This window comes from Thamnophis sirtalis, unplaced genomic scaffold (genome assembly GCF_051295495.1).
Source record: "Thamnophis sirtalis isolate CommonGarterSnake01/CBP01778 unplaced genomic scaffold, rThaSir2_p1.2 scaffold_9, whole genome shotgun sequence".
Classification (NCBI taxonomy): Eukaryota; Metazoa; Chordata; class Lepidosauria; order Squamata; family Natricidae; genus Thamnophis; species Thamnophis sirtalis.
The window spans coordinates 30,990,261-31,002,734 of NW_028261389.1; the positions used below are offsets into that span (position 1 = coordinate 30,990,261).

General features: G+C 38.1%; 1 protein-coding gene across 3 annotated transcripts in view; it reads left to right on the top strand.

Moving 5' to 3' along the window:
* Nucleotides 1–12,474, top strand: part of CACNA1I (calcium voltage-gated channel subunit alpha1 I) — a 173,384-nt gene that overhangs the window by 146,642 nt on the left and 14,268 nt on the right. For all 3 annotated transcript variants that reach the window (XM_087723205.1, XM_087723207.1, XM_087723206.1), the window contains exons 25-28: nucleotides 213–322; nucleotides 1,801–1,934; nucleotides 4,217–4,287; nucleotides 9,973–10,051. In XM_087723205.1, coding sequence (XP_087579331.1) covers nucleotides 213–322; nucleotides 1,801–1,934; nucleotides 4,217–4,287; nucleotides 9,973–10,051 — 394 coding nt within the window. The remainder of the gene's footprint in view (nucleotides 1–212; nucleotides 323–1,800; nucleotides 1,935–4,216; nucleotides 4,288–9,972; nucleotides 10,052–12,474) is intronic.

Genomic DNA, 12,474 nt, shown 5'->3' on the forward strand with positions numbered 1-12,474 from the left:
AACCAGCATTGCTGCACCCAACTTGGTTTCATTGGAGCAAAGAGAAATATGAATATGTGGGATCTGCTGCAAACTGAGAATTTAATTGGAATGTAACAAGATTTTTTTTAAAAAAAAAAGGAAATGCACTTCCATATTTTCTTTGCCAGCTACATACCACAGCAGTCCCAGAGGTTTATATTAGTAATATTTTCTTTTCCTCTTATTCATAGTCCCTGGAGACTGCTCTTAAGTATTGCAACTACATGTTTACTACAGTCTTTGTTTTGGAAGCAGTTTTGAAGCTTGTGGCCTTTGGACTGAGACGCTTTTTTAAAGACAGGTGAGCTGGAATTAAGATGACACTTATTCTGGGGGAATCAGATGATCAGAAATGATGCATATTGTACTTTGATTATTGTGCCTATATATTATTATTCTTAAAACTAAGGGACACATTCCCAATGTCTTCTTGTAAAGTGTAATGGTGTACCAGGATTTGAAAGTCCCACTAACACTGCTAAGTAGAAATCAGCAGACATTGTTCAGTATTTCATGGAGATGAGATAACTGAAGAGATTACCATAAACAATTCCTTTTCTTTTTTCATATTCAGGATTCTGTAATCAAAATCAGTATTACATCTTATTAAATAAGTGGTAGAAGAAAAATCAGTGTAACATTAAAAGAAAAGGGAAACATTGTAATCCATGTGATCACCAGAAAAAAGAATTCTTCAAACCTGTAACTAAAATGTTTTTACAAAGCAATATTTTAAAATTAAAGGAAATATAAACAAGGGTAAATACTACTTCATTCATTAGAAATCCCTATTGTTTTACTTTATTTGGTCAGTCTTTTTGTCTTAATAAATATTTACAATACAATACAATAGCAGAGTTAGAATGGACCTTGGAGGTCTTCTAGTCCAACCCCCTGCCTAGGCAGGAAACCCTAATTTAATGTTCACAAAGTTTCTGTCCAGTCAATATATTCAGTTTTACAGTAGACTAATCGGATCTAGGGCAGTGTTTCTCAACCTTGGCAACTTGAAGATGTCTGGACTTCAACTCCCAGAATTCCCCAGCCAGCGAATGCTGGCTGGGGAATTCTGGGAGTTGAAGTCCGGACATCTTCAAGTTGTCAAGGTTGAGAAACACTGATCTAGGGGATGCGATGGCTCAGTGGCTAAGACGTGAGCTTATCAATCAGAAAGGTCGGCAGTTCAGTGGTTTGAATCCCTAGTGCTGTGTAATGGCATGAGCTCCCATTACTAGTCCCAGCTTCTGCCAACCTAGCAGTTCAAAAGCATGTAAAAATGCAAGTAGAAAAATAGGGGCCACCTTTGGTGGGAAGGTAACAGCGTTCCGTGCACCTTCGGCGTTTAGCCATGCCAGCCACATGACCACGGAGATATCTTTGGAGAGCGCTGGCTCTTTGACTTTGAAACAGAGATGAGCACCACCCCCTAGAGTCGGGGATGACTAGCACATATGTGGAACCTTTACCTTTACTTAATCAGATCTAGGTCAGTATGAAGTATCACCATATATTAATAAAAAACACACCCATAAAGATTAACTTCCTCAAAATATATTGGGCACCAAAATAAAGGATATCAATTAAACTATTTAAGGATATTAAATTAAACTAATAAACAAATATATGTATATTTATTTCAATTTTGAAAATTGGCTTACTCGATTGATGCAATTTTCTAAATAACCTAGTTTAGTTTTTTTGAGGAAAAAATAAATAAATAACTGGATTCCGTCTTTCATTGAGGCAGAAAAGGTGCCTTATTTCTTCAATTTCTTAAAGGTGGAACCAGCTGGATCTAGCTATTGTTCTGCTGTCAGTCATGGGAATTACTCTGGAGGAGATTGAAATCAATGCTGCCCTTCCAATCAATCCCACCATCATCCGCATCATGAGAGTGCTTCGTATTGCCCGAGGTAAGAGGAGGAGCTGGAAAGAATAACCTGACTTATAGCTATGTTTCGGGGAACAATCCATCAGTACAAAGATAGCAATGGGACCCTGATATTTATGTCATTAGTTAGTATCTGCCTGGCTGGTTTGATCTGGTAGGGTTAGTGTGCATGAGCTCCATCAATTAAACAACACCATCTTTCGGGACCCCGGAAGTTTGCCTTTTCTGTAACAATGCCTACCTCTGAAATGAAGTTTCGCTGAACTCCAAAAGGCCTCCACCCCATTGGTATTTCACAGGGCGTTGAAGACATGGTTCTTTACCCAGGCCTTTGATGAGGATGACTGACACCCACAGTCTTTCTTTCTTTTCCTGTTCCTATCTGAGTTTGGGTTTTTGTTTTTGTTTTGTCTGAAACATTTCTTTCTTTCTTTTGTTTTGTTTCTTGCTTTTAAATGTTTTTAACAATTTCTAAACCAACCAGAGTTGTTGGCTGTTATTTCCTGTATTGAAAGAAAAATTGTGCAGACAGTCATCCAGCTTGTTTATATAATGTGACTAGATTCATACTTGTTAAGGTGATAAATTGAGTTAAATTGCTGAATAAATAATTCACGTTAGGCCTTCACACAATGGCACTGTTCAACAATATAATGAGAAAATAACTAGGTTACCATAACCAAATCAGGAGGCCCTTCGGTCACTCATGTCTTAGTCACCCCACTTGCAATGCTTTCTACTGGGGTTGAAGACCACTTAGAAGTTTCTACTCATCCAGAAGTATGTAAGCAGTGATGGACATACCTTGATATGCTTGTGTGACAATTCTGTTCTGACAGCTGTACTGGCTACTTCAATTTATGTTGCTGGTTATGACCCATAAAGCTTTACATTGCCTAGGTGCTTCAGGTCACTTCAATAGCATTATCTTTTGGGAGCCAGGAAGGTGCCTTCTCTGTCATGGCTTCTGCCCTCTGGATTGAAATCCTCCTACAGTTTGGCTGGCTGGCTCCCACCCTAATAGCATTGCCTAGAATCTTGGAGGCCTGTCTCTTTTCCCAAGCCTTGGACTAAGATGGCTGGATTCCTTTGTGAGTCCTATTGTTGACTGGATTTGCCATTGTGTGTTTTATCTAGTTTTACTTTGTTACATTGTGAGCCAACCAGAGTTATTTGGAATTGGGTGACATCTAAGTTGAATAAATTCAGTTCTATTCAACCTCATTTTTATATTATTTATGTATATCTATTGAGCAATAGTTTACATGAAGAGAAAAGGAGCTAAACAAAGTATTGCTTGTTTGTTTGTTTATTCAGTCAGTTTCTAAAGCTGCCCATCTTAGTCAATGATCCTGGGTGACATAATTCAAAAATATATTACAATAAAGACACTACAAAATTGTAAACCAATAAAATAATAATAAGTATACATAGCAGATGAGATACTTAACCAGTTATCAATACAGCCAGTAAATGGGGCCCTTGACACACCCTGCACCCATTTAGTTCTTAAAACATGACTCCCTATACAGAGTGAGAACAATTTCTAATTACCAGCTAGCTGATAATCTGAAACAAAAAGGTAATTTTAGATTCAAATTCTAATTAGCTCTAACAAAATGGTGTACATTTCACATTGACCACAGATATTTATACATGTTCAGGTCTACATTCAGTAGAAGACAGTGGTGAGTTTCAAAATTTTTAGAACCTCTTCTGTAGGTGTGGCCTGCTTTGTGGGAGTGGCTTGCCCACCATGTGACTGGGTAGGAGTGGCTTGCCAACCATGTCACCGAGTGGGAGTGGATTGGCAGTCATGTGACTGGGTGGGCATGGCCAACTTGTAAAATGTGGTGAAACTCACTTAACAACGTCCTTGCTTAGGAACCAAAATGTTGGCTCAGAAACTCTGGCATTCAAAGCACGCAAGTCTTAAAGCTGTCAAGTTACAAGACTCTCGCACCCCTAACCCTTTAGGGGAAAAAAACCTAGGGGTGTTCAAACTTGACTGATTTAAGACTTGTGGACCTCAATTCAAAGAATTCTTCCTCTCGCTCTTCATCTTGATGATGTGTGGACGAGCAGGGGGAGGGAGCTGGAACTGGTTCTGGGTGGATGTAGATTTGCACTGTAGATTTGTGGAACCTCTTCTATAGAAGAGGTTAGAACTGGCAGGAACCCACCCCTGGTAGAAGATATCCCAACTACAAAATTAATCTATGATCTACTGCTCCAGAGATAAAAACAAAGCAGCATTTGTTTCCCCAGCAATAAGTTACCACTTGCCTTGCTTTCTCGTGATAGTTTTGAAGCTTTTGAAGATGGCAACTGGGATGAGAGCTTTATTGGATACAGTAGTGCAAGCACTGCCACAGGTAAGAAAAGCTATTTTTAAGTATAAGAGTGCTTAAATTGTAAAGTTGAAAAATATAAAATACTTAGATCAGCAATTTCTAAGGCTACCCAACTCTGTTATCCTGTTATTCCTGTTATTCCTATCTGAGGGCAGAAGTGGGGAAAACAATTGTGTACTACATATTACTAAATGAACTGAGTTAATTTGCAGCTATTGGACTAATAAATGGATTAAAATAGACTGTGCTGCACCTCTTATGCAATTCCTCACACCCTTCCCACTTATACCACATCTGTCGCACATCCAACTTGTGCTGCATCTGTTTCACATGCCCATGTATCTCTACAACTGGCACCACACCTCTCAGACATCCCCTCTCTCCCTTACACACCCTCCCTGATCTCCACCTCACCTGTCACGTAACCCCTGGCACCCTCTTCAGCTTCCATTGTGTCTGTTGTACACCATCTCGTTGCTTCCCCCATCCAGCAGCTGCCACTTATCTGCCTTCCGGTGGGACATACAACTTCCTTCCAGCTTCCCACTGACTTTGGTTAAGCAATCCAATCACACTTTATGATCTCATCACTTAGTGACAGAAATTCCAAACCCAGTTGCTGTCATAGGTCAAGGACTACCTTTCATAGTTTACAAAGCCCTGCCTTATTTTAGTACCACACCCCTTGAAGCAGAGGCCTTTGAACTAGAAACAGATACTTTAAAATTTTATGTAAGTAGAAATGCAGCTGATCCGGCATGCCCACCACTTACAAAATCAGTACAAGAAGTCCTTGCTTAGAAACTGCTTCATTTAATAATGGCTCAGTTATCATGATAATAAAAAGTAACTTTACAATCTATCCTCACATTTTCTACCTCCACAGGTTTGGAAAGCAAAAGAAAATTTGAAGTAGGATCTTAAGGGTTGTTGTAGTTTCACTTAGCAACCACTTAATCGAATGATCAAATTGTCAGTCCCAGTTGTCGCTAAACAAGAACTACCTGCATGGTGATTCAACTAAGCAAATGTGCATTAGTTTCAGTCTCTTTCATTCTACAATTCAGGATAAGAAACTCTATTTAAGTAATTAGCATTTGTTCCCTAGATTCTTTGATCCATTTAGGCCCCATTGAACAGTGTTTTTACAGCATTAACTCTGCTGCTATTTTCCTTATTCTGATTCTCTTTTTCTCTCTTGGATTGGGTGTTCTTTTCACTAAGAGTCCATGGATTTTGTTCTCAAAGTAAATCCTAACAAAAAATAATAATAGCCTTTAGTTTTGTGTCATATATTTAAAATTCTCAGAATTTGATTTATTTTGATGAGCACATGCCAGGGAATAGTTGCTGAGGACATCATTTTCTCCCCAGAAGCTTTGCCAATGCTTGCATCCACTATATGAATTTCAATCTTACTTAGATAATGAAGTTATTTTAATTCCTCTACCAGATGAGGCAAACTATTAATATTAACTAATGTTGTATTTAAGAAAATCAGTTTGGTATAGTGGGGGGTAGCACCAAGCTAGAAACTGGGAGACCATGAGTTCTAGTTCTGCCTTAGGTATAAATCCAACTAGATGAAGTTGGGCCATCACTTTCTTTAGCCCTAAGAAAGAGACAATGACAAACCACTGCCAAAATCTCTCCAAGAAAATTGCAGGAACTTTCCAGCAATTGTGACAGTCAACACTAACTCAAAGGAACCAGAAAAATGCTGCATTTACCTAAAAGGAAGAGAACCTTGAATTTAAGATAATAATCATTAAAGAAAGAATACATAGAAAAGCAGACAGATTTATAAATGCAGACAGAAATTCTGAGCAACGTTTGTTTGCTTCACTTTGTCAAACTAGAGTGCCATCTCCAGCTAAAATCAGTTTTAGAGATTCCTTCTCCTTATAAATAAGCACAGGTAACTGGCTAGGTAAGGAAAGGAAAGAAAAAACAGCCATTTTAAGGGTTAGAAATGATACATTTGCCAAATAAGCAACTGTTCTAAGGCAAAGGTGATGTTTCATTTACTCTTGTCCCAAAGAAAGGAGCTTGTTTGTGAACTTGTCAGATAATGTACCTCTATGTGCATGAGAGAAAATAGAACGGTAGTCAACATAAAGTCCTTGTATGGTCTTACTACTTGTCTGCATTACATTGACACACAGTTTATGCTTTTCTAGCCAGATACATTTGGGACATGTTGGGACTTTCTCCCAAGGAGCAGAAGTTCTACCCCATATGAAAGGCACCAAATAGGTGAAACCAGGTCTAATACAGGGCACTTGTAGACTTGGCCTATGAGAGTCTAAATGGTCACAAAGTCACTCTTTTTTCATGATGAAAATAGGGACTGCCACACAATTTACAAGTGAGAGAATTGTGGTATAGTATTCCCTATTTCAGAATTGTCAATGTTTAAAAAAGAATTCTTTTTGATGAAGTAATCATCAAATTACTGCCTTTTTATAGAGAATTATTTGCCCACCATCATTTTAAAAATTATCTTTGAATGATACCAAACTATAACAATACATAAATATTGCCATTCCCCAAATGTCTCTGTGAAGGACTCCATAGATATGTTGGCTACCTATGATCACATTGCTCATAAAATCACACAAAGTTTATTCCACTGTAATGTTGTAATAATTTCACATGGCAGATAATATACATGTAGCCTATATTCCCAAATTTAATGTGTTCTAGATATTATGGGATTACAAGTCCCAAAAGTTGCACTGGCCATGCTTGTTGAATTACTGATAGTTACAGTTCCACTAGTTCATGAGGGTATCAGGTTGGAAATGTTTATCTGTCCCTTTTTTTCTCAGGAAGACTTTTAAAAGTGACTTCAGTGTTGTTAAGGGCGGTGGGAGTAGAAATGTATGATTTCTTTTATTGTATGCTACCCAGAGTTGCTATAGAATTGGATGACCTTGCAAATTTCTAAAAGGGAGGGAAGGACATTGTTCTGAGTAATGCATAAAATTGCATTGCCAAAGAACTGAACTGTGATATTAGAAATAGCAATAGATTCTCCAAAAACTTTGTATTATCTTAAAAATAACTAGAGGAGCTGGTTTGCAACCATTGTGTTGAAGACAGGGATTAACTATTTTCTGCCTTATTATTCACCTGATAAAAAGCATTCACATATCACCCAAGACACAACTGCTGTTAGATATGGATTAGAAGATATGCAGATACCTAGAACTATTATACCTGGATATTTAGAATATGCAGATTCAGTGGCCAATACTGTAGCAGTTACTGTATAGAGAATAGATATTTCCATTTCTGTTGTAGAAATAAAGGAAGGAGACATAAAAAGGCTTAAACAGATTTTTCTCAGGGACTGCAATTTCAATTCTAATTGTTTCCAATCTTCTTATATATTGTAGGAAGTTAAAACCCGCTCCTCTCCTAAAAAATGAAATATTTTAGGAAATATTAAAAGGCAGAAGATTTCCTCTAAAAGGGAGGAAGAAACAGCTGTCCCCCACTTTTGTCAATGGGCCATTAAGGTCTGAGCAAGTCTATTCTACATAACAAAGATCTACCCCCTTCAGGCAGATCCATCTAGCAAACAGAAACTCACCATGTTACCTGGGTAAATTACATCAGCCAGCAAGGCAAACAAGCTTGGGTCTCAGAACAGCCTAAAAAGCTAGCTAAAACCCCGTCCCCGTTCCCTGGGAGTCTGACAACCAATCAGAATGCATTTCTTACACAGGAACAGGAAGCTCTGGGGTGGGACCCAGAGAGGGCATAAAATCAGGGATTCTCAGCATCTCTGCCCTTTTCTGCTCAGGAGCTCAAGCCATGTGATCCTGTTCAGGAACTCAAACCATGTGATCCTGTCCACCATTTAAACCATCTTTCCAAGTAACCTCCATGTTTCCAGTGTCTTTTTCCCCACTTGGAACCGAACCCAGAAAGACATTTCTTCCAACAATACCATGTTTATTTTGATTGTCAACTACTAATACTATTTTCTCAGCAAAATTCAGTTGGCATTTTATATAGTGTTAGGAATCTTATGCATATTATAGGTGTGCCATTGAAAATAAATCAACAGCAGAACTTAGCTTGTTAAATCATGATATAATTTCAGTATGTGTTTATCATTTTCCTTTTTTTAAGCCATAACCACTTGTTTTATACTTTCCAGAAATCTTAGGCAGGATATATCATATTTTACTCTTTAGACTAGTAATGTTAGGGCATTGATTATACTTTACACTATTCTATTTTTGGTATTCTATGGATCCAGAAAATGTAATTTAAATGTTACTAAAAATTAACTTAATAAAAATACAAAACTATTACAATGTGACCAACATCCAGCATCAGAGCAATTATCAGAAGGCTGGAATTTCAGAGACCATAAAATGTTCTGCATCCACCTCCTGGGAATAAATACAGCATTTACAATCCTTGACCTCCCATTCCTGGGCTCCAGGGAAATCTCAAGGCTACTTTTTTTCCGCAATTGGATAAAAACCATTGAAAAACTCTCATTATCAGCATGTGAAAATGTGTTTTCTAATGCATGCATCAGCAATTGCTCCAAGAACTCTAAAAAGCACAGTGCCTTCTTACTTCTTCCTAAAGCATTTAATAAAATTACATAGAAGCTGCAAAGATGAAGCCATAGTTAAGGCTGCACTTTGAGTTTTACTCAAGGCAGCAAAAATGTTCTACATTTAAGTGACTAGGCTGAATTTTCCAGTTTTGTATATTGACTCTGCAGGGGACAACCAAATTATCCATAACATTATGCTTCCCTGCAATTTAGAACAAAGCATTTCAGAATTGCATCTCTCTTCCCATCTACCCTCTAACCCCATTGGTTTTATGTCTGTTTGGCACATGTTTCCATGTGAAAATGTGTAACCACATGATGCTCAGCCTGTCAACCACAATACCGAGCAGACAGGTACATGTGATGGGCTTCTGAAAACTGCATGTTATTCATTCTGGAAACTGTTTTATAAGAAGCTACTAAGGAAACCCGCCTTTCAAAATAATAATATATTATCCACACATGAAGAGTTCAATTAGCTATTTATTGCTCAAGACTATACACAGAGATCTTCTCTGACTGACAGTTTTGAACCTGGATAAAACTAAATAATGTTCAATGGCATTAGGGGGAAGGGGGGCAGGAATCAGACTTCATCCTCTTGTGTCCACATAGGTATTCCAGACTAATTGTCTGTTTGACTCCTCTTCCTGGTTCATCCAATCTCTCCAACATCGATCAAGATAGATCAAAAATTAAATTTGACTTAACTTCATAGGAATTTTTATTTACTTATTTTTTCCTGATCATATTAAAATTTCTAATTTGGTAACAACTTCTGATGGACTTTCACCCAAACCTTTTGTGCTGTGTGCACCTCTAGAACTGCATGTTGCATGTCAAACATAAATTTCAAGATTGTACTAACGTTTTTTCCCAACTTCATTTAAGCGTACTTTGAATTGCCCAATTATATTGTCTGATCCTGGTAAACATTTGGACTGCCAATTGTGCTAATTCAGTCTCTTCTTCTTCTTCTTCTTCTTCTTCTTCTTCTTCTTCTTCTTCTTCTTCTTCTTCTTCTTCTTCTTCTTCTTCTTCTTCTTCTTTTGCAAACTACGGTCTTTTTTTCCCCTTGTGGATCCTATGAATTATTTGACATTAATCTGATTTACTTACAGGTTGGTAATCTTGGACTTCTCTTCATGCTCCTTTTTTTCATCTACGCTGCTCTAGGAGTGGAGCTTTTTGGCAAACTTGGTAAGTTTTCCAGAATTTCTACAAAGAGAGAGTAATTACCAAAATAATATGCTAACTTGGAAATAATTCCTATGATTTAAATAGAAATCTAACGCACCTTGAGGACAGTAATTAGATAACTTACATACATGCATGCCTGCTTGTTCTACTGTCTTGGTGATTGTTTACTGGTAACGTCAAGGGCTGCGCTCTTCTTTTTTGTATATTTTTAAACTAGATTCTGAGTGGACAGTCATTCATATCAAACAATCTTCAATTAAAGGCCTGCCATTTGTAATTTACAATTCATGGCTGCCATAAAGAGAAAACTCCAATAATGTTTCACTTTAGCTGAATGATCTGAGAATATTTCTGATTGTTTTCATCTTATTAAGAAATTTAGCATATCGTGGATTCCTCTTGCATATTGCCCACCGTTAGTCTAAGCGTTTTCAGGGGTGGTCTTCAAAAATTTCAACAACGGGTTCTCTGCCTGGTTACTGGATGGGCATGGCTATGGTGGGTGTGGCCTAGTCGGCCTCCTGCATCTTGGCAGGGGGGTTGTTTTCGCCTTCCCCAGGCTCCAGAGGCTTTCTTCAAGCCTCTGGCAGGGCAAAAATCGCTTCCGCCAGGCTCTGGAGCTTCCGAGAGGCCCATTCCTCCCCCCCCCCCGAGCCTGCATACAGGCCCTGTACTTACCTCACATCCAAAACAGGCCATGTGGAGACTCCTGGGAGGGGTGGGGTGGGGTGGGCATGGCCAGCCAGGGGTGAGATTTGGAGATTCTCCTAACCAGCCATAATGTTAGCTACGGATTCTCATGAAGCCGGAAGAAACTGTAGCAGCCCACCCCTGAGCATTTCCATTGATACTGTGCAAAGTAGATAATTATTTAATGTTTTCAGGCAATTCATGTTTTTCTTCCAACTTCTTCAGAGAGAAATAATTTTATTTTCTTAATCTTGAAGGCATTTCTAATATTGAAAAAGAATAGAATTTCTGTTGCCACTTTTTTATCATTGGAAGGGACCCTTCATCTGTATGTTTTTCTTTATAACATCTACTTTCATTGTGTCTTTGTTTTGTTTTAACATGGGAGATTATTAAGGAGAATTATTTTAAGAAAAATTCATCTCTTTGTCCTTTAAGCTTAGTTTCTTTTAAAACAGCTAAATGATAATAATAACCAAGGAACAAGGTTTTACCCCATCAAATCCCATTTTATAACCTACTTTTCAGAAATCCAGGGCTAAACCTATATAGTTGTAATAGCTTTAATTCATCACTTTATAACCCATTTGCCTTTGGTGATAATGACCAGATTTTACAGCAATTGAAATAAACATGTATGAAATGAATTTAAGTACCATATTGGACTAGATTGCCTCATTATTTCCCTCTTTATGTTGAATTGCTTCTGTCTTCACTCTGTTCTCAATCACATTTTGGCTTGTGCACTGAGAAAACAACAGAAATAGTTATTTACTCTTTGAGTACTTCAGACCCAGGAGTTACAAAATTTCCATATTTGATTCTGGATGGCGTGACATTACCCCATTCAGACTTGGCTTGCAATCTGGGGGCTCCTGTTTGATGAGCAGGTGGCAGCTGTGGCCAAGGCTGTATTTACACAACTGCACCTTATCTGCCAGTTGCACTCATTATTGGATCAGGTGGCCCTACTCATGGTCACTCACACCTTGGTCACCTCCCAGTTGGCCTATTGCAATACATTCTACATGGAGCTGCTCTTGAAAATCATCTGGAAGCTTCAGTGGGTCCAGAATATAGCAATGCAGAGAGTTATTATGCCAATGTAGACCATATTCTACAGGCCTAATTGATTTCCAATAGGCTTCTGGTATGCTTCAAGGTGCTGGTTATCACTTTAAAACCCCACACGGTATAGGACCAGGTTCTTTGAGGGACTGGCTTCTACCAAGAACATCTGTCTGCCCCACATTCTCCACAGTGAGGACCTGCCTCAGGTTCCATCTTTTAGATCTTGTCATCTTATGGAATCTAGAAGGCATGGCTTTTCTGTGGTTGCTCCTGTTCTGGAAACTATCTCTCTCCCCTCCTTCCTCTGACATATAACAGTTTAGTTTCTTTTAAAACAGCTAAATGATAATAATAGCCAAGGAACAAGGTTTTACCCCATCAAATCCCATTTTATAACCTACTTTTCCTTTAGGAAAGCCATTAAGACCTGTCTCTTCTGCTAGACATTAGGATCCGATTGAGAGTCCCCCCTTTTGGTTATTCTGTTATGTGTAAATTTTATTTATATGTTATATCGGGTTATTGTTATATGGTGGATTTTTTCTTTATTATTTTTTATGCTGGGCATTGCCCAAAGTCACATTATTAGACAGCCTTATAAATCTTGCAATAAATTACAATTTGAATGGAATTTCAGTCACTTATTTTAGCCACTCTTCCTA